Source organism: Lynx rufus, unplaced genomic scaffold (assembly GCF_022079265.1).
Source record: "Lynx rufus isolate CCGP_SWC_20201006 ecotype Redwood Valley unplaced genomic scaffold, mLynRuf1.p SCAF_2, whole genome shotgun sequence".
Classification (NCBI taxonomy): Eukaryota; Metazoa; Chordata; class Mammalia; order Carnivora; family Felidae; genus Lynx; species Lynx rufus.
The window spans coordinates 90436639-90460854 of record NW_025814834.1 but is presented as its reverse complement, the minus strand read 5'-3'; the positions used below and the strand labels follow the sequence as shown (position 1 = coordinate 90460854).

General features: G+C 32.6%; 1 protein-coding gene across 1 annotated transcript in view; it reads right to left on the bottom strand.

Moving 5' to 3' along the window:
* Positions 1 to 491: 491 nt before the first annotated feature.
* LRP1B (LDL receptor related protein 1B) overlaps positions 492 to 24216 on the bottom strand; it is a 1918909-nt gene continuing 1895184 nt past the window's right edge. The window contains exons 88-92 of the mRNA XM_047084146.1: positions 13568 to 13644; positions 6341 to 6431; positions 5071 to 5215; positions 2090 to 2188; positions 492 to 632 (exon numbers count right to left, since the gene is read on the bottom strand). Coding sequence (XP_046940102.1) covers positions 492 to 632; positions 2090 to 2188; positions 5071 to 5215; positions 6341 to 6431; positions 13568 to 13644 — 553 coding nt within the window. The remainder of the gene's footprint in view (positions 633 to 2089; positions 2189 to 5070; positions 5216 to 6340; positions 6432 to 13567; positions 13645 to 24216) is intronic.

The window sequence follows — 24216 nt, the reverse complement described above, 5'->3', positions numbered from 1 at the left end:
ATTTTCAGCAGTCTGAATCAATCTTAATGGGCACAAAGAAGAGAGTTGACCATTCAATCATTCTTCCATCAATTTAAATGGAAAAATAAAATGACATTGTTTTACAGCTTCCAGATCATACAGTGAAAAAGTGCAGAGATTCTCTTTGTTGATTAATAGAACCAAAAACTTCATACAAAATAGATTGCTCATATTCACACTACAAAGGAATATGTTGTTTTTAATTTTAACAAATTCAAAGGTGAATCATATCAGCAGCATTGTTGTAAATTGTATTGTAGTGCAGTTCTTTTTCATAAAAATACCATACAAATGGTCAATCAACAGTCATCAGCAAAAAACAAAACCCAGAAAACTCAGAAAACAATTAACCAGGAAAAAGATAAAGAAAGAGGTAATGCTGATGCCAAAACAAGTAAAATACTATTGGAACATACAAAAGTCATCCTTATATTTTATACATTTATACAGCATATAAAAGGTATAGCTGATTATGCCACTGTCTCTCTTATCCCAATTTCTATTTTCTTTGGAAGCAGTTCTTTCCTTTCATCAACACTTCCTAAGGAGTTTCGACAGTTTTGCCCATCCATATATAATTTTGCATACACTGGATTGGAGTAATTTGTTGGCTGAAGGAGAGAAGAAAGAGATAAATACAACTTTATTATCAGTTTTGAACACATTAGTTATTTTCTAGGGTATTTGTCTTTTAATGTTAACAACATTTATAGGAAATACATTTAATTTGCTAAATAGTAATTATATAAATGTAATTTAAATTCTGTTGACAGGCTTTAGTTGACTTCTGCATGGTGTCAGATTAAAACATAATTGTACGTTTTTCAGGTAACTTGGGAATCTAAGTGGAGCTTTGACATGATAGTAAAAGCCCAAGGATATCTTTGTGATAACAATATTCATTGAGACTTATTTAAAAGTGTAAAACATTAGACCAAATCATCACATTTCCAGTCAATGTGTTTGTCCCCTTATTGCCATAGCAGCAGCAGGAAATATGTGTTTACAGAAAGTCATCTAATTGCTTGAGGCTTATAATTTTTCACTATGAAGTCAAAAATAGGAAACAAAATAACAGTAAAGTATATTGGTGGAATAGACTTTAAAATAAAGACAATATTTTTGCTTCAGACAACCTATATGTATTTATCACAGGAAGTATTTTGGATTCTTTCAAGGAATTGTGAAGTCCACAGTCTTCTTAATTTTCATAGATAGAGCGCTGTGAAGTGGAATTGAGACATGCAGAAGAAGTGATCTCTTTCAGTTGAAAAACATGCAATGTTCATGATTTTATGAGTTGAAACTTAACCTAAGAAATCATTGCCTGGTCTTTGTTTAGTTTTGTTTCGTCTTCCCAAAAGCAGAACACTAAATCTTAGTTACGAACAAGAAATATATAATATTTGAGTCATGCGAATGAGACAAACATGATAAAGAATGAGAATGGACAACAGCTAATGGGAGAGAGGTACAAGGGAGAACATATGCATCCCTAGGAATCTTGATACCCCTATTTTATCCCTCTTTCATCCACCATGCACCATGTAACTGTAGACTGAGTACCTTCCTCTAAAAACTTGTTACTCAATTAAAAAAAAGTTTAAGAAGGGTTTCATTAGACCATTTCTAATTTCTCAATATGACACCACATTTTGTAATATAGTTTTATTTAATTGGATATCAAACTTGTATCCACTCAAGAAAACATCTTAATAGGAGGCAAATCAAATCAAACATGAATTTCAGTTTAAATTATTTAAATTTCTGACTAGAGATTTCTAAGAATAGCCAATACTCATTTTTATTGTTAAAGTGCTGTGACATTTTCAAAATCAGCAGAAGAGGTATTTCTACTTAATAGCTTGTGCAAAATGATAACATGTCTTATATATGATCTTGCATAGGCAAGACATAAAACATAAGTCCTGATTTTAATGCTGTTTTGAAACCTCTTGTTAATTAAAACTCAATTAAAGACAGCCCTTATCTAAGTCTAGCCATCATCTTTCATTGTGAGGGGTTCTGTGATGGAATGGATATGGAATAATGAACTTTCTTCTCTCACCCCAGCAGTAAGTGGTCCTTTCAAATCAGAGTTTAGGTAGATGGGCGGCGCTGTGTGTGGAAGCTTGAAAGCGCTGGACCCTCCCCCTATGTACCTGGCCTGTATGTAAACAGAGAATTTTAGTTTCTGATCTAATATCATGGAATGATTTTCATTAACATAAACTCATATTAAGTCATAAAAATAGTATAAAAAAATCATTAGCCCTGGGGCATGAACAGTGCATGCATAGTAACTTTAATAGATTAAGAAAAAAAAAACTATTAATATTGGATCTGTGCTTCACAAGTAGACATTTCTATTATGTGCAGCTTACTGATAGACATGCCATGCATCTAGAGACCTCCATTCATTTCTATTTATTTAACTTCATCCTTCCCAAATAAATTGTATCTTTGCTAACAGCTCTGTGAAAAAAAACCCACAAGCATCCCTCACTTAAAGTTTTGTCTCTTTGAAGAGTTTTGACAGTAGCCCATTCTTAAGACTTAAATCTCTGACTGCTTCTATTTGAAGATTCATCACCACTGTATATTTAAAAAAATTAAAAAATTAAAAATTTGATATTTAAAAAAAAATCTGTTTTGGAAATCGGGCTTTCCAGATGGATTACTATTTATACTAGTTCACTGAGTCTTCATGAAAAAATACTGACTTTAGAGTTTCCTGAGTCTAGGGGCAGAATTAGCCAGTCTGGTACACTCATATTCAGGATAGAGTATTCATTAGTGGCCCAAAATGGAGAAAAGTACTGGATGAAAAGTTGAAGAGCATACAAATATTAATGAATATACATACTCTAAAGTACATTAAAGGTGAATTGAAAAAAAATTAACTATCAACTCTTAACATTGAATAATCACAAAGTTTGGACAAGGGCAAAGGTCTCAGAGAAAGATTTTAAGTATAAAATTAGGTCAATATTGCCTCTTTATTTTCCTCTATAAAGATCTCATTTTTGTAAAAATATTGAAAATAAGTAAGGTTTGAGATGAATTAGTAAATACTAATTTCACTTTTTTTTTGTAATTTTCAAACTATTCTCTAATTGCCTCCATAGGCAAATCTTTTTATTAACTTTATTTACTATTTCAGTTATTTTGATTAGAAGGTATGATTGAAATATAAATTTTATCCATTTTGAAAATAATGAAAATGACTGTTCTATAAAATCATCTTTATGTGTTACACAATTTTTATGTGATCACGTCATGACTCTACCAAACCACTGTGACACAGCAAATACTCTATGAAAAACATTTGATCATTAAGGTTGCTTTGGTGTGGCCTTCTGCTTTCCAAAAGTGTTTATACCTAATAGGACTAGCTGTGTTTTTTGCAGTTACTTCTTAGGCAACAACTCATATTTACATTCCAAAAATCAGAAGCTAACTAGACTCAGCCATTTAAGTCGCATTAAGGTAATTTTGGTCAATCAGTCAGCAAATTGGTAAATAAATATTTACTGAGTGTTATGTGCAAAGTACATTAAAAGTATATTTGAGGGGCACTGAAGCATAGTTTTTATCTTCCTAGAGTAAATGTGGAAAAATTTTTAAATGGAGTACTGAAAAGCTATTTTCTTTATCCAAAATTTACCTAATTCTATCACCAGAAATAAAAATTATGGGGAAAATAAGAACTCTCCTTCTTATGAAAACTATATAAAGTAGGTCCTTATCAGTTAATATTATACTTACACTGTACTTTTTTTCCTAAGAACAATTCAAAGAATATGAGAATTCTATTATTTAAGATGTCTTTCTTCTTCATAGAAAAACTACCAAATACTAATGTGCACAAAGTATATAGACTTTTAATTTTAAGTAGAAAACACTGACACTTAGGTTTCCAGGATTTATTTCACGATTTAAAATGTAGGAGTTAATGAATTAATAATTAATGTAAATTTATTTCTAATTAGGAAAAAATCACTACAATGGCCTCTGATAGTGTAAAAATTTATACATGCAATAATAATTGATTCCTTTTCAGAGAAACAAATGTTTGACCATCATTTTCAGGCTTAGAGAGTGTGGCCATAGATTCAGAACTAGCTTGAATGAATGGGACAGTAATTCAACATCTTTGGGAACAGCTCTTGCTATGAGTGCAAAACCATTTGGACATAGATTGTTCACTTTGATTATTTACAATATAAAGGTACCTTTTGGACAAAGCACTTGTAAAATATCAGAAAATAAATAAGTATCCAATAAATGAATGAATAAGCTAAGGAAAATCATTCTATAATAAGCAAAATGATGCTCTTAATTCATAATAAAATATTCTATAATTATCATGCAAAATATGAAGATAATACAGCATAGTGAATCTTAACAAGTTTACTTTATCTGGAGAATTGCATCATTTATCTATTTCTCTTAAAAAGTGCTAATCTGAGCATACAATAATAACAGAAACTTTACCCAAAAAAGGCAAATTTTTAGACTATGTGTATCACAACATTACCCAAATTAATAGGAGGGTTACTCTAGTGGATAGAAAAAATATTTTAGAAAAGTAATTTGATTACAAGCAAATTCAAGGACACAGCTTAGTTGAATCAATGAAGCACTACTGGAAATAAAATCCTTATTGTGACAATGAAGTACTGCACTCTTCTTATTATTAAAAAATAAATCAGACAGTATTTTTCTACTACGCTGTATATATAGATGTGCTAGCATCTCAACATATTTGAATAAGACATTATTTTAAGTAAATTATACTTATATAAACGAAATGAATGAATAAATATATATTTTCCAAAACATGTTATCTTAACTTCATGCTTCAGGTGAATGCAGTCCTTAATTTTATTTTTTCTTTAAAAGAGACTATAACGTTCAATGCATCCTAAAGTTCTTTACTATAACTTCAGATAAAAGAAATGCTGATAAAATTAAGGACTGTATTACAGATAAGCAACTCAAGAATGTTAGTGCTTACTGTCTGTCCATCATCTTAAAACATATTACCTTTGTTGCATCTACCATAAACCCAGGATCTAAAAGACCTCCATCGTTGTGATCATGATCCACCTCATACATGTTATAAGATGGATTGCCAATTTCTACATTGATTCCTCCATTGATAATAGGCTGTCTTCTAATAGTTTTTGTCCTAGAATATGTGAACATTAATGTAAGTTGTCTCAGTATTACGATCATGATACATAAAACTATCATATTTGTAGATTTACTGTCTTATTTTAATATAAATCACAGAAAGTTAATAAATAAAGTGCAGTTAAAACAAATGATATTTTCAAGTCATGGAAGGACAAAAAAAAGTCTAAATGTGATTAAGTTTTTTCCCAAAAGTATTTAGACTTAACAATAAAAAATGCACTTGGAACATATTCCTCCTAAATAGCTAATACATTAGTTGAAATTGAATATTCACTAGTTAATTAAAATTAATGTTTACTTATTTTTGAGAGAGAGAGACAGAGCACGAGTGGGGGAGGGGCAGAGAGCGAGGGAGACACAGAATCAGAAGCAGACTCCAGGCTCTGAGCTGTCAGCACAGAGCCCAGTGCAGGGCTCAAACTCAGGAGTTGTGAGATCAAGACCTGAGCTGAAGTTGGATGTCCAACCAACTGAGCCATCCAGGGGCCCTCTTAATAATTTTTTAAATTAAGTTTTACCCTTTATTTCTGAAAACCATGACTAACAAATAGTGATAAAGAATCTTTGAAATAGATTGTTTTCAATACCCAGGTCATCCTTGGTTCTGGATAATAACTCTATAGACAACCTACTGCTTCCAGATCTTTATAATTGCCTATTCAAATAATGGTAAAATCATACTTCCAGGAATATATAAAATAAATAAATACATTATTTGTGAATTTAATGCACAATTTGTGATATACAACACATATTCAGTATCATTGTATTGACATTACTAATCCTACACATTAAGATAATAGGATACACTTCAGAGACTCTTGGTGTTTCATGGAAAAACTACCACAAATGTAAAATTCTACTGAAATTTTAATTAACATGTCCTCTTGTTAGTTTTGTTAGAATATACAAATGGAGCCATTCCATCAACATAACAAGGGAGAAGAGCTGTCTGAATTTTACTCACTTTAAAATGAAATAGAGGGATAAAATGGTTTGAAAACAAGATTTTGCAGTTGGAATAACTGTTTTTAAGAATTAAAAGGAAAACATTCCTACATTTTCTGTAACTGTGTGTGTAATTTATTTACTGACTGTCTAAATGATTGAATCTTACCTTCTTTTTCTTTTACAAAGCACTAAACCAATTACTAAGGTTGTTATCAAAGTCACCAGGAGGACAAGAGGCACAATGATGGCAATGCTTCCTATTAAAAAAAAAAAAATGAATAGGAGAACACATAAATAAAGTGAATTAAAGATTTATATAACTGAACACCTTATTACACTAAATCATTTGACCACTGATGTAATGAAAGTAAAGCTCAGGCCAAACATCTATATTCCTAGTTCATAACTATGTTACTGAAAAATCACTCTTGTATTAAATACTGATTTGCTGGTAATGTTTCTTTAGATATCTTTCATTTATGTGTTGCTGTTAAATACCTTGAGGTTTAGAAATACTGTTATCTTTGTCAGGCAGAGTCTGATTCTCACTATACACATTTACTTGCAATGATAGAAGTAAATACATGCTGGTAACTTCTTGTAAATCAGTGGTGACTGAACACAAATTTATACAATTCCACTGGCCATAATCCCACCTTTACTGTTGTTCCTTTAGCTATAAATACTCTCTCTCAATGAGTACATGTGCCTAGTGTATCTAGGCATCTGATGGCAGCCTAGTCAAATGGAAGGTCATCAGCATTGGATTCAGATGGACATAGGCTTAAATATCAGTTTCACAACATAGATTGAGACCTTGGATAGGTTATTTAAAACTTGAGGCTCATGCTCCTCACCAATAAAACAGACAAGAAGACCTACTACACAGGCCTGTTAGCTTGATTCAACAAAATGGGGGGAGGGGGGGAGAGGAAGAGCAAAAGGGATTGTTTTTCTTAGGTTCTAGCCCCACAATAGTTTCAGCAAAGTAGATCTGAGAAGTTGGTTTTGTTATAAATGTCCATTTTCACCTTTTTCCCCCATGTATTTTAAAAAATGATCTTAGGTTCTATCACCTATCTTCAAAATGGAATAAAATATCTATGGGATAGATCTTCAAGAGTGGTCAGAGCAACTGGGTCTTAGTTTTTATGCATCTGAACATAGGGGAGAAACAAAATTGAGAACCTCTGCCCTCCTTTTCTAGCTTGGCAACAATAGCAACCTTTTTCTCCCCATCCCCTGCATCCCACCCCCCTCCCACCAAGAGAGGGAGGAGACAATACCCCTTTGCTGATAACGTGATCCATAGGAAGATACACCTATAGTTATATAACTTATGCAGGAAGAAACTTGAGTGTGAGGTTTGCTTAATAACAGGAGTATGAAGTTGCTCTATCAAGCACCTAATGTTAGTTTTTCCAACAAATATCTTGAGACAAAGGCTTTGTCTATTTAGAATAGCATCTGGTTGATTCAGTTGAGTCATGTGGAAACTAAAACAAATGAAACCCCAAACTAATTGAAATTTAATGCGGGGATCTCAAATGGCTCAAGAATGAAACATTAGGAATTATTAAATATATTAATCTCCCTCTGAAAATACATGTGCATGTAAAATACTGTGGCATAAATGAATGGTAATGTTTAGCACAATAAGCAGCTGCTTAGGTACAATAAAACAGATCAGTTTTGATAACTCTAGACAGAAGATATCTATGTGAAAAATAGTCCATCCTGGAGATCGCTTACCAAGATACCAGAAAGTCTTTATTAAGGAAATCTCATGTGTAACATAATCCAATTTGGAACTTTAAACATCATTTGTTTAAAATAACCAAATAACTACATCTTCCATGCAAGAAAAAAAATATGACTTGCCTTATGTAGTCTGTTCCTAAAGTGTAAAATTCATTTTATTATTTCATATTCTTACCAAACTATACTACTTAGTGAGTTTGGTATTATATTACCATCTTGGTTTTGGGAAAGTGAACTTTATATGAATGTGTAATTTATTAGTAATTAATGAAAGTAGAGAATCTGGCACCTTGGATAGTAATTAACATTTATTCACAAGTTTTAAATACCAGTGAACAGCTTGGTCTCTTCATAAACTCTGACTTCAACTGACTGATCATGACTTTATAAATATCCTTACTTCATTATCTTTCTTTTTTGTTTTTTGCTAAAATATCTGGTAAATTGGTAGATGTTAAATACTTACCAATCCTGGTTTTAAGGTACATAAAGTTACTTCCCCTCACTGCAATTGCATATTATTATAAAATGTATTTGTTGTATATAGTTTAATTCCCATATAAGGTAGATATGCTGTTATATATACATGCTAAAAAACTTACCAACCTTTTTCTTTTTCTTTCTCCCATCACAGATGGCAGTTCCAGTTGCTTACATTGCAGCACTCTTTTTAAGAGTCTAGACTTCTAAAGTTTATACAACCAATTAAGGTAACTGCAATAATGCTTAGTGTAGCCAATAACTAATTCAGGGTGGCAGTTGGGCAAGTTTTAAAAATTTGGCTTCATAAAATTTTATATTGAAGGGAATCATTGTCAACAACATATACTTTTAGAATTATAAGACAGATATTTATCAAAGTAATTTTTTTTCCAAAGTAGAATATATAGAAGTAAATATATTGTAACATATATCAATCAAGGTCTTTTGCAGATGATTTTTTTAGCAGTAAGTTATTGGTGGATTGTTCTAAACTGATTTTTTTTAAAAAAGCACATTCTGTACTTATTAAAGATGGAGACGATATCTCAACATCTCAATAACCTTCTCACATAGAACAAACCTTCCTTTGCAACACTGTTCTGAAGCCTCTTTAGGTAACACCTCCCCATTAGAAAGGACTATATTATCAAATTGTTCTATTGAAGAGACCTTCTCCTGGGGAGAGTCAGGATAGCACAGCAGTTGAGAGAATAGACTCCGGAGCCAGGCTATCTTTGTCTAAACCTCAGCTTATTAGCAACATATCCTTTGGCAAATTAGTTATCTTTGTCTCAGTTCACACATCCATAAAATGAGTGTCATCATTAATATTACATCATAGTAATGTAAATAGGATTGACCATCATACAGGAAGTATGACACACATGTTTATTAAATAATTAAAAATATATGTTGCCACTCTGCTTGAGTTGGGGAAGGTGGTGAGTTCACTTTGGGACATGTTGAGTTTGAGATTCCCATGGAATACAGATGATACAGACATTGCCATGGATATAGACATGGATATTGCAATTGTGCAGTGGGATCTATGTCTCAAACCCAGGAGACAAACCAGGATTGAGAACAGAAATGTAGGGGTAGTCAACATAGAGTTGGTAAGTGAGGTTGAGGAATTATGAATCACCGGGGAGGGTGTGTATAGTGGGAAGTGGAGAATGAGTTATCCAGAAGAAATAGAGAAAGAGTATCTCACAAAGAAGACAGAATTGCTTCAAGAGAGTTAAGAAGGGAGCCAGAATAATTCAGTGTCCTGGAAGTCAGAGGAAAGGACCTTTTGTTTATTGGTAGAAAGGTATAAATATTAAACATACCATTACAGTTGACCTCTTTTGACTTGTTGCTATATATTCTGCTTTTAAATGGATGTTTACACATATCCATAAATGTGAAAGTGGATATGTTTTTGTGAGTAGGATATTTTCTCTTTGGCACTGGGATAAACTGTAATATTAACAGTCATAAAGAAAATATCTTCCCTTTGTATCACTGTCCCTCTTGTCCCCTTGATGCCAGCACACTGGTCTTTCAATCCCTTGGACATCTTTAACTCTTTCCTGTTCCAGGGTTTTTGTACCTCCTGCCCTTGTGTTTGAAATAGCCTCTTCTCTTTTTAATCCTTCAAATCTCAGTTTACATACCATCACCTCAGAGAAATCACTCCTGACCTCAGTTCTCCTCTGCCATTCTCTATTTTTGCTTCACTTTTGCTCCCTTCACAGGACCAATAAAACGTTACAATTATTTTATAAATCTGCATGCTCACTTGTTTGCTTCCTTGTTTTATTGCTGTTTACCTTTCTAGAACCTCAGTTTCATAGAAGAGGCAGTCTGTCTCACTCACTGACTTGTGGCTGGGATCTAATTCAGTACTTGACACTTAGTTGAGGCTTGATAAATATGCCTTGGGAGAATTAGGACAAAGGCATTATTTTGTTGCATTTTTCAGTTATCTCTCTAAATTTACAAAGTTTTGGGTCCTTGGTATAACATAATTAATTTTTTTTCTATTTTGAAACAGGATGGTATAAAAGAGATAAGGGCAAGATAGGAAAAAAGGAAACACAGACCCCTAACAGATATCACTTCTCTGTTGTCACTGTATTAAAATACAGCATCTGAATATTACTGCCTCACAAATGCTGAGTATATTTTTATCCTCCTTAATTTTAGCAAATATGAACAGCATAATTCAAACATTGAGCATTCACTCCCTTAAAACCTTAGGTAAAATTGAAATAGAAGTATACAAGGAATATTTTATCATGTTTAATTTTAAACTCTTCAAAATAACTTCAGAAGAGTCAGACTAGCTTTTTTAAGTGGAACCTCAGCAGAATATTCTAGGATAATAGATCTGTTTAATTCCACAGGCTGATTTTTAGAATCTTTAAACAGCAACAGCCAGAAAACATCAGTATGACTACTCCAAGATGATTAAGAAATCTGTGCAATTGGAAAGGTAAATCTCCTTGCCAGTTGACAGTCATCAGGCCAACAGAAGCCATGCATTCTTTATTATTCCAAGGTCTGATAGTTAAGGAATGCTTCACTCTTAGTGGAAATGCAGATCTGAAAACACACTGCTAAAGTATCTATCTTTTCCTATTGGGTGGATGACTTCTCTCCAAGTTTGGGGAGCATTTGACAACCATTCAAAACCACAGGGCTTTAACAGAGAATAAAAATAATCCTCTTACCTCAGGTGGGATCAGTTTACTTTTTTTCCTTCTTCCAGAGTTATTGAGGCAAGTTTCGCTAAGCATAAATGTCTGATGATAAGTACCTTTTAATAGTGTCATTATGTGGTCAACTTTGCTCAAATTTAGGAAAATTTGACATTTACAGAGCTAATAGCCCTTTCAATGTGCATTGATACTTCTGTTAAATTTAACGACTTTAAATCAGTGATGGAAGGAAGAACGTTAGAATCTTTGGAAAAAGGGCTACAAATACTTGCAACTCCTTCTTTTTGATAGTCCCTTCTCAGAACTGTTGCATGCAATGAAAGGCATCGGCCTTATAAGGGAGCTTTATGGCCATGTAAATAATTGGAGATAGCACCCTCCAATAAAAACATCTGGCATTCCCTCCTCCAATCCACCTTCCAAACACCAAGCTTTCCCTTGTGGATGGAACTTATGCCAAATTAAAAAAATTCAATTGACATACTACTCTGTATCCTTCTTTCTTTTCAGAGAGTTTATCAATAAAGTTGTTTTTGACTCTGTTAAAGGCTATGTATCTCATTTATCTAACTGAGAAATCACCATAAACAAAAGGTTAAAATAACTTGTACTTGTAAATTCAGTGTGTTCTATAGGTTAGTAACTCAAAATGTACTTTTCGCTAAAAAACAATGCTATTAATGATTGCTGCGTTTTGTAACTGGTTTACAAAATCATATATAAATTAGTATGGCTCCAGAACTATTATTTGTAATATGGGTATAAGCCCTACATCCTGGGAAGAGAGAAAAGGAAGTATTTCTTTCCCTCTCCTTTTTCAATATCAAATTAGGCAAGGCATATTCGTGTCCTGTACTAACTTTTATGAACCAGTTTCTCAAATTCCAGTACTCTATTCCTACAGTAATGTCCCCATAGTTTTCTTAATGCCCTGCCCTTCCCTTTCTCTTCCCTTCTCCTTTCCCTTTCCCTCCTTTCCTTTCCCTCCTTTCCTTTCCCTAAGGAGAACACACAAATTCCAGGGTAAACCCCCAATAATACTATATGACCAATGATTACCCATCTCTACAAATTCAAATATTCATGTCTAGGCTATTTATTCTAGACCTATTTGACATTTTTCAAAGATGCTCATGTCTATTTGACCAAATTAATTTCTAAATGGTGGAAATTTGGACAGTTTTGCTTAGAGAATTTCAAGCAGTGATAGAGAAACTATCTGGGGGCAGTTGGAACAAACAAGTAGATCAGCAAACACTAGGATCCTACATCTAGGATATAAAAATTGCATACTTTTGCCTCTGACAGTTCCTTGCCTTTTTTACAAACTCCATAGTATGTTTTTTGTTTTCAAGCAAGTTTTTTCAGGGGTACCTGGGTGGCTCAGTCAGTTAAGTGTCTGACTTGGGCCTGGGTCACGATCTCATGGTTTGTGGATTCAAGCCCCGCGTCGGGCTCTGTGCTGACAGCTCAGAGCATGGAGGATGCTTTGGATTCTGTGTCTCCCTCTCTCTCTGCCCCTCCCCTCCTCATGCTTTGTCTCTCTCTATCTCTGAAGAATAAATAAACGTTGAAAAAAATTAAAAAAAAATGAAGTTTTTTTTTTTCACCAGCAGTGACGGACTAGAGACAAAAATGCTGAAGTAAGCATTTGTCAATCAGGGATATAATTTTTCTTCTTCAAGAATATATTTACCCACTTGATAGATATTACATATTTCAAAAGTGCTTCACTCATAATAAAATTAGTGACAATATGTGTAAATTGGGAAACTTTCATTTTGAAAATTTTCATAAAATTGTTTAAAGTTGTTAAAAATACATGCGTAGACACACAAATGATGATGTAGATGGACTTTCATATCAGTGACCTGCCCTAAGACTATAATTGCACAAAAAAAGGATTTGAAAAATGTTAAACTACATTTTAATATGCTTCAAAACCAATACTTTAAAGATAAGCAATAAATCAACCCATGATCCTTATTAAGATTTTCTTGTTAATATACTTTTCTTTAAGACTCACCAGTCACGTATGCTCTCCAAAAACATACTGAAATGCATTTCAAGAAAATATACTTTGCTCTAATTAAAACATGGAATTGCTTTTTTTTCTGGAGCATTCTCATATCCACTGTGATATTTGAAGCCTTAGTACACTGATGTTTCCCATTTCCCAAGAAAAACTTATGCTAGGTTTGCAGATGTGCATTCTGAAACCTGCCAAAGTTTGAACTCTTTCTACCTGAAAGAACACATAAATGCTGGATCTTGTCACCATGTGAGCTCAGTGCTCTATCCTTCCCAAAACACCTGGATTGCAATATATCTCCTGAAAAATTCCTTGAAGGAGAAATTCCAAGACTCAAGTCCCCCAGTAATGGCATAAGAGAATTATTTCTGTACCATGTAGAACATTCATCATGTTAAGCTGAGGAACTTACTTGTGTTAATATTATCAGACTTGCTGCTTTTTGGGGCTGGTCTCTCACATTGTGTGCCTGACCAGTTGGTGGAGCATCTAGAAAAATAAAAAAATAAAAAAAGAAGAAGAAAAAAAATTGGTTCATAACAAAACTCACAAGTCTGCTAATGTACTAACTTCCAACAAAATGAACTAGAGGAGCCAGCCATCACAGATTCGTAAATACTAGGTCGAGATTTCTGCTAATGTCCTGTGTATTGCCAATATGCTGAGAGTAACTTCAACTGTACTTCACTTGTTGAAATACTTTAAAAATTTTAGGTTTATAGTCATTTTTCTTTATGTCAAATCATCAATTTAGCATATTTTATAGAAAAACTGAAATCTTAAGAATTGGGAATTCATTTAAAAAGTACTGAAAACTATAAGTAACCACCATAAAAACTGAGTTTGCCCTTCAAGCAAATCCATCTTTATTAAGTTTCTGGAATTTTTTTTTTTCTGGCTTGCTCTATGTCCAAAGTGTAACTAAACACAAAACAGCAAATGGTCATCTGTCTCAGTTCAAGCTACATAATTTTTACTTTTCTAATCACGGATAGGGAAATAACAGTGTTTTCCCATTTAAAATCAGACTCCTATTAGTATGGAAACAAGAGAATGTGCCCAGGATTTTCGTGGGAGAAGTTGTCTTCCCATTTCCCCTTAGAGGTACCATGACTCTGTGATAAGAGTACAGCAGAGGATGAAAATAATAGATCTGATTAAAATCCTTTACTTAAACATAAATCACAGCCATATAATTAGCTGGTTGCATCAAAATAAATGCTGGAATGGTTTTAGCTATGTTTAAATAATGCCTATTGGCTAACACAAGATGCCTCTGTGCATCTTTCAGAGGAAATCCACAGAGAAACCATTTAATTGGCTTCAGTTCTTACCTAAAATGACTGTCAAATACTACCATATTAAGAATAGTTGCACACAATAAAAGAACAGCTTCCAGAACCATTCCAAGTAGATCTTTCTGGGCATGGTGGCCAGACTAAATAACTGCAATTTCAAGGTTTCTGCCAATTCTGTCATAGCCAATTCAGATAGCTGAAGCTGTTTTTGGAACTAGGCTTCAATGATGCCATGTGAATTATCTGGGATATTCATGAAGAAAGTATTGGCTCTCCTAAAACATGGGAAAAATCTCATAAAATCATTACTAAAAAATTCAAATTGTGAAAAAAATTTGTTTCATTAAAACATCAATGCCAGCATAATTGACAATAATGTTACAACTCAAGAATATAGTTATTTGATTAATAATGATATTGTAAAAGTATGAGTATGGAGTATGGTTTAAATGAAAAATAATATATTAGTATTAGGTCGTCATTCATGCATCATCTTACCTTTTTGTTTACATTCTTTATAAAAAGCTTACATACATATTTCCTATACACAATTACTATATACCATAATGCAATAAATCATTAAAATAGATAAATAAGGTTTAGGGCCAGGTCAATGACTGTCTACATTCCTGAATTGAGGTAATGGAATGAGCGCCTTTTCACGTAATTATAATAAAGTGAACAATGAATAAAGCTGTTGATTTTTAAAAATCATTTATTTTCTTCTTCAGTTGTGGTTTTGCAGATGAATGACCTAGAAAATTGTTCCAATTCTTTACACTTTTTAATTCTTGACACAACCCACAGATAATTTGGAATAAGGTGTTTAGAATGAATTTGTAAACACATCAGAATGAATTGTCATCACTGCAAAAAAAAATTTTTTTAATGTAACTTTATGTTTGTCAAATCTTCCTGAGGATGCTTCATACTCCAATGTGGGGGGGGGTGGGGAGAAAACCAATACCAATTGCTTAATAATTTCATTATATAGCTGATGTATAAAAGGTTATTTTTGCCCAATTACATTGAATTACAAATTAAAATAAAAATTTGCTCTTTACATTACCTCTTTTGGTAACCAAGCTGAACCAAAAGAAAACAAACCTAAATCAGGGCTGATGTTAAATAAGAGGAATGACCTGAGATATAATTTGTTATGTTACGATATATATTTTTGTTATGATAAGAACCTCTGGGCTCATCATTACACTGAGATGCTTGGAAGTAAAAAAAAAAAAAAAAAGGAATTGCTCAGGAATGGAAGGATTAAATACTAATTGACCAGATTGTGTTCTGATATGAACGTCATGTATTTCAAGTACTTTAGGAAGTTATGAAAAATATCGCTTTAGAACTCCAAAAGAGTAAAGAGAGATTTTTAAACAAGATAAATATAGTGTGATTCTTAATTCTAAACTGAAATCATTTAGGTAGGACAGGTGGTATTTGTTAACAGTATTGATTAATTACCTATTTTATCCATAGTTTGGAATCCAGTAATTATTATGGATAAAAGAAATCACCTGCTCATGGTAATAAAGCTTTTCCTTTTAAACTATGGAAGCAAGATTAAATTCCTAATCTTCAGGGAATATTTTACTTATTACATACTGGAAATAACTCTCAGAGACTGTGCTGGAGAAATAATTAATTTTAACTGTTATACATCTTAATCAGCTGATGATCACCTTGCAATTTTCCCTATACTCCTTATAAAACAATGTTTTATGGCCAAAGATAAAATATGTTCTACTGTTCTACATTTGTTCCCATTTCAAAAAATAATCTCTTTTGAGATATTACATAGAAATCATTACTCTTGTTGCCTACATTACACAATGACTACTTAAGGCATTTGCTGCTCCACGAGTTCTTCTTCCAGTGGTTGATTTAAGACCAAGTATTTTTACCATCTTTACAGAAATTCATAAATCTTCATACTGTGAGCAGACTACAATGATCAAAGCCATTAATGGCAGAGCATTTAGGAATCAGAATGTCTGAGGATCATCAAAATTTCCTGTCCAATTCCTTACTGAATCATTTGCATTATCATGCTGACTATAATATCTTTGGCATCTCTTTTTCATTTTTCCTCAAGCAAAATCCACAGTCCATGCCCTGGTCATCTTTAATCTGTACTGTTGCAATCCACTGCTCCCTGCTAATCATTCTCAGATGATTGTATTCAAGTTAGTCCTTCATGGCCCTCCCTATATAATATATATCTATATCTATATAGCTATAGATGTATATAGATATAGATATATATCTATATAGATATATATAGATGTAGATATATATAGATTATAATCTATAGATTATATGTAGATATCTATATCTATATCTATATATTTCTTACCAGCACAAACGCCTGTATATTGTATATCATTCCTTTACACTTATTCTATAATTGTTTCCTACTATCCTTAACCTTAGGACAATAAAAATTAGCTTCCTTTTCTTGTGTTTGTCACCATGGTGGTCTGAATTATTTAACTATTTAAACACTTTGGTGAATTAAAAAAAAATTAATGCTTATTTATTTTTGAGACAGAGACAGATCATGAGTGGGGGAGGCGTAGAGAGAGAGAGGGAGACACAGAATCCAAAGCAGCCTTCAGGCTCTAAGCTGTTAGCACAGAGCCTGACACAGGGCTCGAACTCACAAGCCGTAAGATCATGACATGAGCTGAAGATGGATGCTTAACTGACTGAGCCATCCAGGTGCCCTGACACTTTGGCAAATTTTAACTAGTATTGTTGGGACATGGATATAGAGAAGAAGGTAGAGAGAGATTTATTTAAACTATCATTTATCCTTCTTTCTTCACAACATCATATAAAGATATTACTCCTAGAAGTTTTTAATCTTTTTATTTTTTTTTCATTGTGATAAGTGTACTCTTCGATCCCAATCCCCTATTTCCTCTATCCCCTTACCTACCTCCCCTGTGGTAATCATCAGTTTGTTCTCTATAGTTAAGGGCCTGTTTCTTGGTTTGTCTCTTTCTCTCCTTTTTTCCTTTGCTCATCTGTTTTGTTTCTTAAATTTCCCATATGAATGAGATGATACTATATTTGTCTTTCTCTGATCCTCTTCTCTTAGCATTATACTCTGTATTTCTATTTTGTTGCAAATGGCAAGATTTCATTCTTTTTTATGGCTCCTAACAATTTCTTGAAGTCAATAGCTGCCTGGTAAAGCGTTATAGATTTCACTTTGTTTTTGACTTCTTCCCTTCTCTCTAAGGCTATTGACATTAAAAAGAAAGATAATTAACTGCTGCATTGTTTTCTTAATCTTATTCTTCCACTTTCATTATACCTATATGTATACAATAGACTTAATTACAACATATTTTATATTTCATTTATTTTATATATGTATATATATGTGTGTGTATGTGTATATATATATTTACACATACACACACATATATATATTTATACACACACACGCACAGTGGAGTATTACTCAGCAATCAAAAAGAATGAAATCTTGCCATTTGCAACTACATGGATGGAACTAGAGAGTATTACGCTAAGTGAAAATAGAGAAAGAAAAATATATGACTTCACTCATATGAGGACTTCAAGACAGAACAGATGAACACAAGGGAAGGGAAGCAAAAATAATATAAAAACAGGGAGGGGGACAAAACATAAGAGACTCTTAAATATGGAGAACAGAGAGTTACTGGAGGGGTTGTGGAAGGGGGATGGGCTTAATGAAAGGGGCATTAAGGAATCTACTCCTGAAATCATTGTTGCACTATATGGATGTAATTTGGATTAAATTAAAAAAATAAATTTAAGAAAAAATTCTTTGAAATTATTGTATAGTTACAATATACTCTTTCAATTATAATATTCTGAGGCACAATGAAATAACTTTGTGTAAAAGGAATAGTATAGCAGATATTAAAATGAAGAAGAGTGAACATTTTTGGAATATAATAAGTTTGGCATATATAAGGGTATAAAAATAATCTTTAAAAAGGAACAGTTTTTACATTTAAGCATAGATATAAGACATATAATTAAACTGTCCAAAATAGTGCTGGCTCTGAAGAAGTAGAGTGACCGAGAATTGAGAACATCAGATAAAAAATACTGAAGGTGTATTAAAATCTGAGATATTGCCTTTTACTGTGTAACAGTGATCAACTTACATGGTCTACGAATGTCATTTTGCAGAAATGTCTCGAGTCACCTGCTTTGGGAGAACTTCAAAATAAAATAATGAGATTAATAACTACTCCCTCTTTTCATCAAACTTAAAGGTCATGGGACTCTTCGGACCAAAGTAAAATTCAAAGGTGAACCTTAAAGCAATTTGGAATTGAATTTCTCCATATGTATACGTATATATATATGAGACTGCCCTTATTAACCATGATGATTGAGACACTCAGAAGAAAAAAAAATCTCACAGGGGGAAACAATGACACAAAGGGATTAAGGAAGACTTACAAAACTTGTGCCATGCATGTTTTGAATGCATATTTTGGTGCTCCAAAAACCTCAATAAAAATAAAAAATATTATTACATTTTGTTAACCAGACTTATTTTGTAGTATTGCCATATATATTATGTAAAGAAATTACAAAAAAAATTAATGTTTGTTTATTTTTGACAGAGAGAGACACAGCATGAGTGGGGAAGGGGCAGAGAGAGAGGGAGACATAGAATCTGAAGCAGGCTCCAAGCTGTCAGCACAGAGCCCGACGCAGGGCTTGAACTCACCGACAGTGAGATCATGACTTGAGCTGAAGTCAGACGCTCAACTGACTAAGCCACCCAGGCACCCCTATGTAAAGAAATTTTTAAAAATTAAGCCATTTGCCAAATATTTTTTTACAAGTAATTTTGCAAATTTTACTCATGGTGTTGGCAACAGGACATTTGCATGGTGTTCCTAACTTTCAAAATCTCTATGTAGCTCCCAGTACCTTGTGTACTCCTCTCCTCACAGATAGTAATACTGAAAAATGTTATATATTTAGATGTTTAGTTATGTATTCACTTGTTAATTTTCCTGTAAAACACCTTTTAATCTGTTACTGTTTCACAACCTTCTGAGCTAAATTTCTTTTCATATATACCTAATGATTCTTTTTTGTAACATGCCTCAAAAATTCCCTGCCCTAACTTTGAGGTGAAATTTTGCCTAAAAAGTCCAATTAGCATTTGCTGAACTTTGTGCCAGATCTTAGGATAAGTATATTCATATCAAAAATACTCTTATTCACTTCTATAATAGCCTAGTTCAAATTATGCACTGTGTGAAATGAGGAAGTACATGCTCAAATAATTTGCCAGAAAAGCATAGCTAATAACTGGTAGAAATAAAATGTGGTGTTATGATTTCATCATTGTTTTCTATGACAATGCCATGATCCTTCTAATTCAATGCAGGAATAGGAAGAAATGTTTTTCTTTACTCCCTCATGCCCAGGAGAGTACCAGCTCCTTAATAAGAAAGTCAAACTATTATCTGCACAAAAGGAAATTGTGCATTATTTTACTAGTAGAATTGTAGGAATTACCACACTGGTTCACACTTGTGGTCAGTAATGTTTAACATTCTGTCTCTAGCAGTGACAATGAGGCACATGTTATTAAAGAGTATTTATATCCTTCTTGATATCAACTTCACAATTTTATGTTAGCTCCAAAATATTGTAGATGTGCCGAATATATCTTTAAATATCCATAATTTATAAATTCATTTATATTAATACTGAATACAATTTTAACTTCCTGAGCTATTCACTATATTTCACTTATGTGGTATTTTTTACATACAGCTTTGTACTACAATTTCCATTTATGTAGTCCTATTAATTTAACTGTTACTTCCTACATGGCAACATCTAGGTCTTACCCTGTTTTGTTTTCTTCAGAAGGCTTAAGAAACATAGCTTAAATTTATGTTATTTTTATAAGTATACTTGATTCAACTCTAGAATAATGTATAGTTTTAAAATATTCCATTAAATCATTGTGTTACCTCGTACTGATAAAATTAGTAAGACAAAACTAATTTTATTTTAATACTAAGAGAATTTGGTCAGAAAGAGTTTTTTTTTTAAGTTAATTTTATTTGTTTTGAGAGAGATAGAGAAAAAGCATAAGAGAGGTAAGGGCAGAGAAAGAAGGAGAGAAAGAATCCCTACCAGGCTCTGCCCTGTCAGCACAGAGCCCATTGCGGGGCTCTATCTCAAGAAATGTGAGATCAAGAAATGACCTAAGAGGAAATCAAGAGTTGGACACTTAAGTGAGCCACTCAGGTGCACCAGGAAGGAGTTCTTGATTTCTGAGAAGTATTAATATAAAAAAATAAATAAATAGAAAATGAGATATTCAATATACTCTGACCAATTATTTTAGGAAAAGTTTTAAAAATGAAAAAGAAATTGAAGAAATGGGCATGAAAAAAACCAGAATGGATTAAAGTGATTTATTTTAAGAAGTAAGGAGGGTTATAAAAGAAAAGATCAAATCTAGTTTGCTAAGAAATTATCCAGAAAGGGAAGTTGTTTAAGATTGGGTGGTTTAAGTTAGAAATGTTTAAACATAAAATTATGTGCAGGCCACTTGAGCAGAAATGGCCACCAAAGTGTGAAATGATGACAGAATAAACATTAAAAAAAATCTTTGGTAATGGAAATTTTTTTATCATCTAGATAGTTTCCAGAAAATTTTATATAAAGCAAATCTAAAAAGTATGAGGTTTTTAAGAGTGTGTGGACAATTTCCACTTCACTGAATACACTGAATACACCAAATGAAAGGGAAAAAGAATAATCATAAAATTAGTACTAAGTAATATGGTGGATGTAACTGAAGTCATAAAAACATTAGAAACAGTGGTTATAATGCTACAGCCAAAGGTGGGAGACAAAACAGGATACACGCTGTAATGTAGAGAGCTCTCTCTATACATTGCCAAAAGTCTAGTCCCACAACCATCTTAAAAACATACTAAACGGTGTGTATGTAGGGGGGGTGGAATTCTCTATGCTTACTGCCATGTGCACAAAGTAACTAGTTTGCCACCTGAATATTTTATGATCTACCACAAAATAAGGGTAAACAATAAAGAATTTTTCTATTGAAAAAAAAAAAACTCATGAAGGCCCTTCCTAATTCTTAGAGATTCTGTGGTATGGGGTGGTGAAATCTGAAACAAATTATTATGAGGATCTCTGATATATCCAAATGAACTTATTAAGTATTGTTAAAGGTACGTTAATCCCATGCAAATTTGGGGCAATGGTAGGGAGATCAGCAAGTGTTATCACAAGGTTTTGAGTGTGTGAATGTCTGTAAGACCAATATAACTTTAATTCTCTAAAAAATATATTTAATTTCTCTTGTGGTGCTCATGTGCTGGGATATTGATGCTAACCATAGTAATTTATAGCCTAAATCATTGAAAAGTGGTTCTGATATAAAAATTGCCTTCTCCTTTTTGGTACTTCAGCATTCCCTTTGTTCTACTTACAAGATTACTACCTATCCACCAAAAGGTAACACCAAAGCTTTCTATCAAACACTTCTACTTGACTAAGGAAACTTTTATTAGTATTGATGTCAACTTTCCAATTACCACATTTCAGCCTTCCTCAAAATCTAGGACCTGAACTTTCAAAAGATATTTTTACATTTAATTGTTTTAGAAACACAACAAGTAATTTAGATAAAGCATATGAGAATGATTTGCTAAAGTCAAACTTCAGCATAAATTAACAAATTTATGTATCCTGTGTAAATGTTAATTAGTCATACAACAGTCACCAGATTTGTCAACATTTATAGAGGCATGTTGCAGACAAATACTTTGGAGGCCTTATGACGAAAGATGCCTATTAACACGTTTCTTTCCTAATCCAAGTGTTAGATTACATTTCTGACAAGGTGAGAAGGTTTATGCAGGCAATGGGCTAAAAATTGATTCAGGAAGTTAAGGCAAAAAGTCTTTAATCAATCTAAAATCCTATAAAATATTATAGTAATATTTTACATTATGGAGAAAACTGCAATCTGGGGGTAGTTAAAATATTTTTATGCATTTGATATACAATCATGAATATGGTAGATTATAATTTCAAATTCTCTCTCTATACATTCATAAATATCTAAATGTGTATTTTCCTATGACTATGCTAGACTGATTGACAACTATTATTCATCTTTGCTCTCATTTGTTGAACAGTGTCTGGCACATGGTCAATGTGTATGTCTGGTCAATCAATATGTTTGCCATTTGACAAAATGAATGAATGAATTCATGAAGGATGGAGGACACATGGTTGAACATGTATGATTGACTACACATGTGTAGAGACGTATCATATACATGTGCCATAATCTATTCTATGAAGAATATATAGCACCATTCATAAAACATGCTTTCAGCTTGTTACTGATCAGTCATTTCCCACTATGTGAAACACTTTATATATAAGAACCACAGTAAAAGGCAAATATTTTCTTCCTTCCTTTCTTTTTTTTTTTGTTTCCTTTCTCCTTCCCTTCCCCTTTTCATTTATTAATTCTTCCCTTTATAAAATCAGATGATCACATTCTAGCCACTTGGGCATGTAAAATTTTTAATTCTTCAATGATACAAATTGTGTGATACTTCAGTTCTTGTCCCAGGATGCAGCCAACAAAGAAATGCTTTTCTTTCCATGACACAAATTCTAGAAGGGCTTGCCTGATGAATACTTTGCCATGGAAAATATATATATGAATAGATACACATTATATATATACATGTATACATATGTATACATATATACTTATATAAATGACATATATATCCATATATATGCATAATATAATACACAGGCACACACACATGTATGTATATATATACACATATATACAATATATGCAATTAAATGTAATTTAATTCAATCAATTAATTTACACTATTGTTTGAAATTAAAGTGCTGGTATGGTGTGACACAAACAGCAGGTGTGAATTTTGGAATCAAACAGAACTCTATTGTAATCTATTCTCCCCTCCTCACAAAGGATGTATCATCAAGCAATTCACCCATTTCAGTTTTCAGTTCATAATAGTGGGAGACAGCAATACTTTCTGCTTTGTCTCACATTGCCCAACAGTATAGCCTCTTATGATGTCACCTTGGTTTTCCTCTTAAATCCACTTCCTCTTTTACTTTTTATGATACTTTTCTATGTTGTATGTTTTTCTTTTACTGCCTCAAAACATTTTCCCTTCATCCGTCCTTTTATTTTACTTTCAAGGTAAGTTGATTATTACAAAAGCTGAAAAAAAAAAGCTTTCTTGGGAGATTAAATGACATACTGATTATATATATATATATATATATATATATATCTATATATATATCTCATATGTGTGTATATGTATATATATGTATATATATAATTTAAAGATTGTATATATCATGCCAATATCTATGTAATTGTAGTTTCTGATTAGGCTTAAAGTATTAGGGAGAAGTATTAGGCTTAAGGTGTTATACTCTTTTAACAAAATGACTTCTTTCTGCTACTATTTTACTATAAAAAAAGGAGAAAGAACATATTTTCTTGAATAATGGTAGTATGAGGAATCGTTATGTTTTTACTCTTGAATCAATGATGCTAGTTAAACCATATGTGTCTGATCCTTTTCTTGTATGTGTATATAATTAGTTTGGGGTCAAGTACTGGGTTGAAGATTGATTGATCTCATTTTCTTGACTTGTTCCA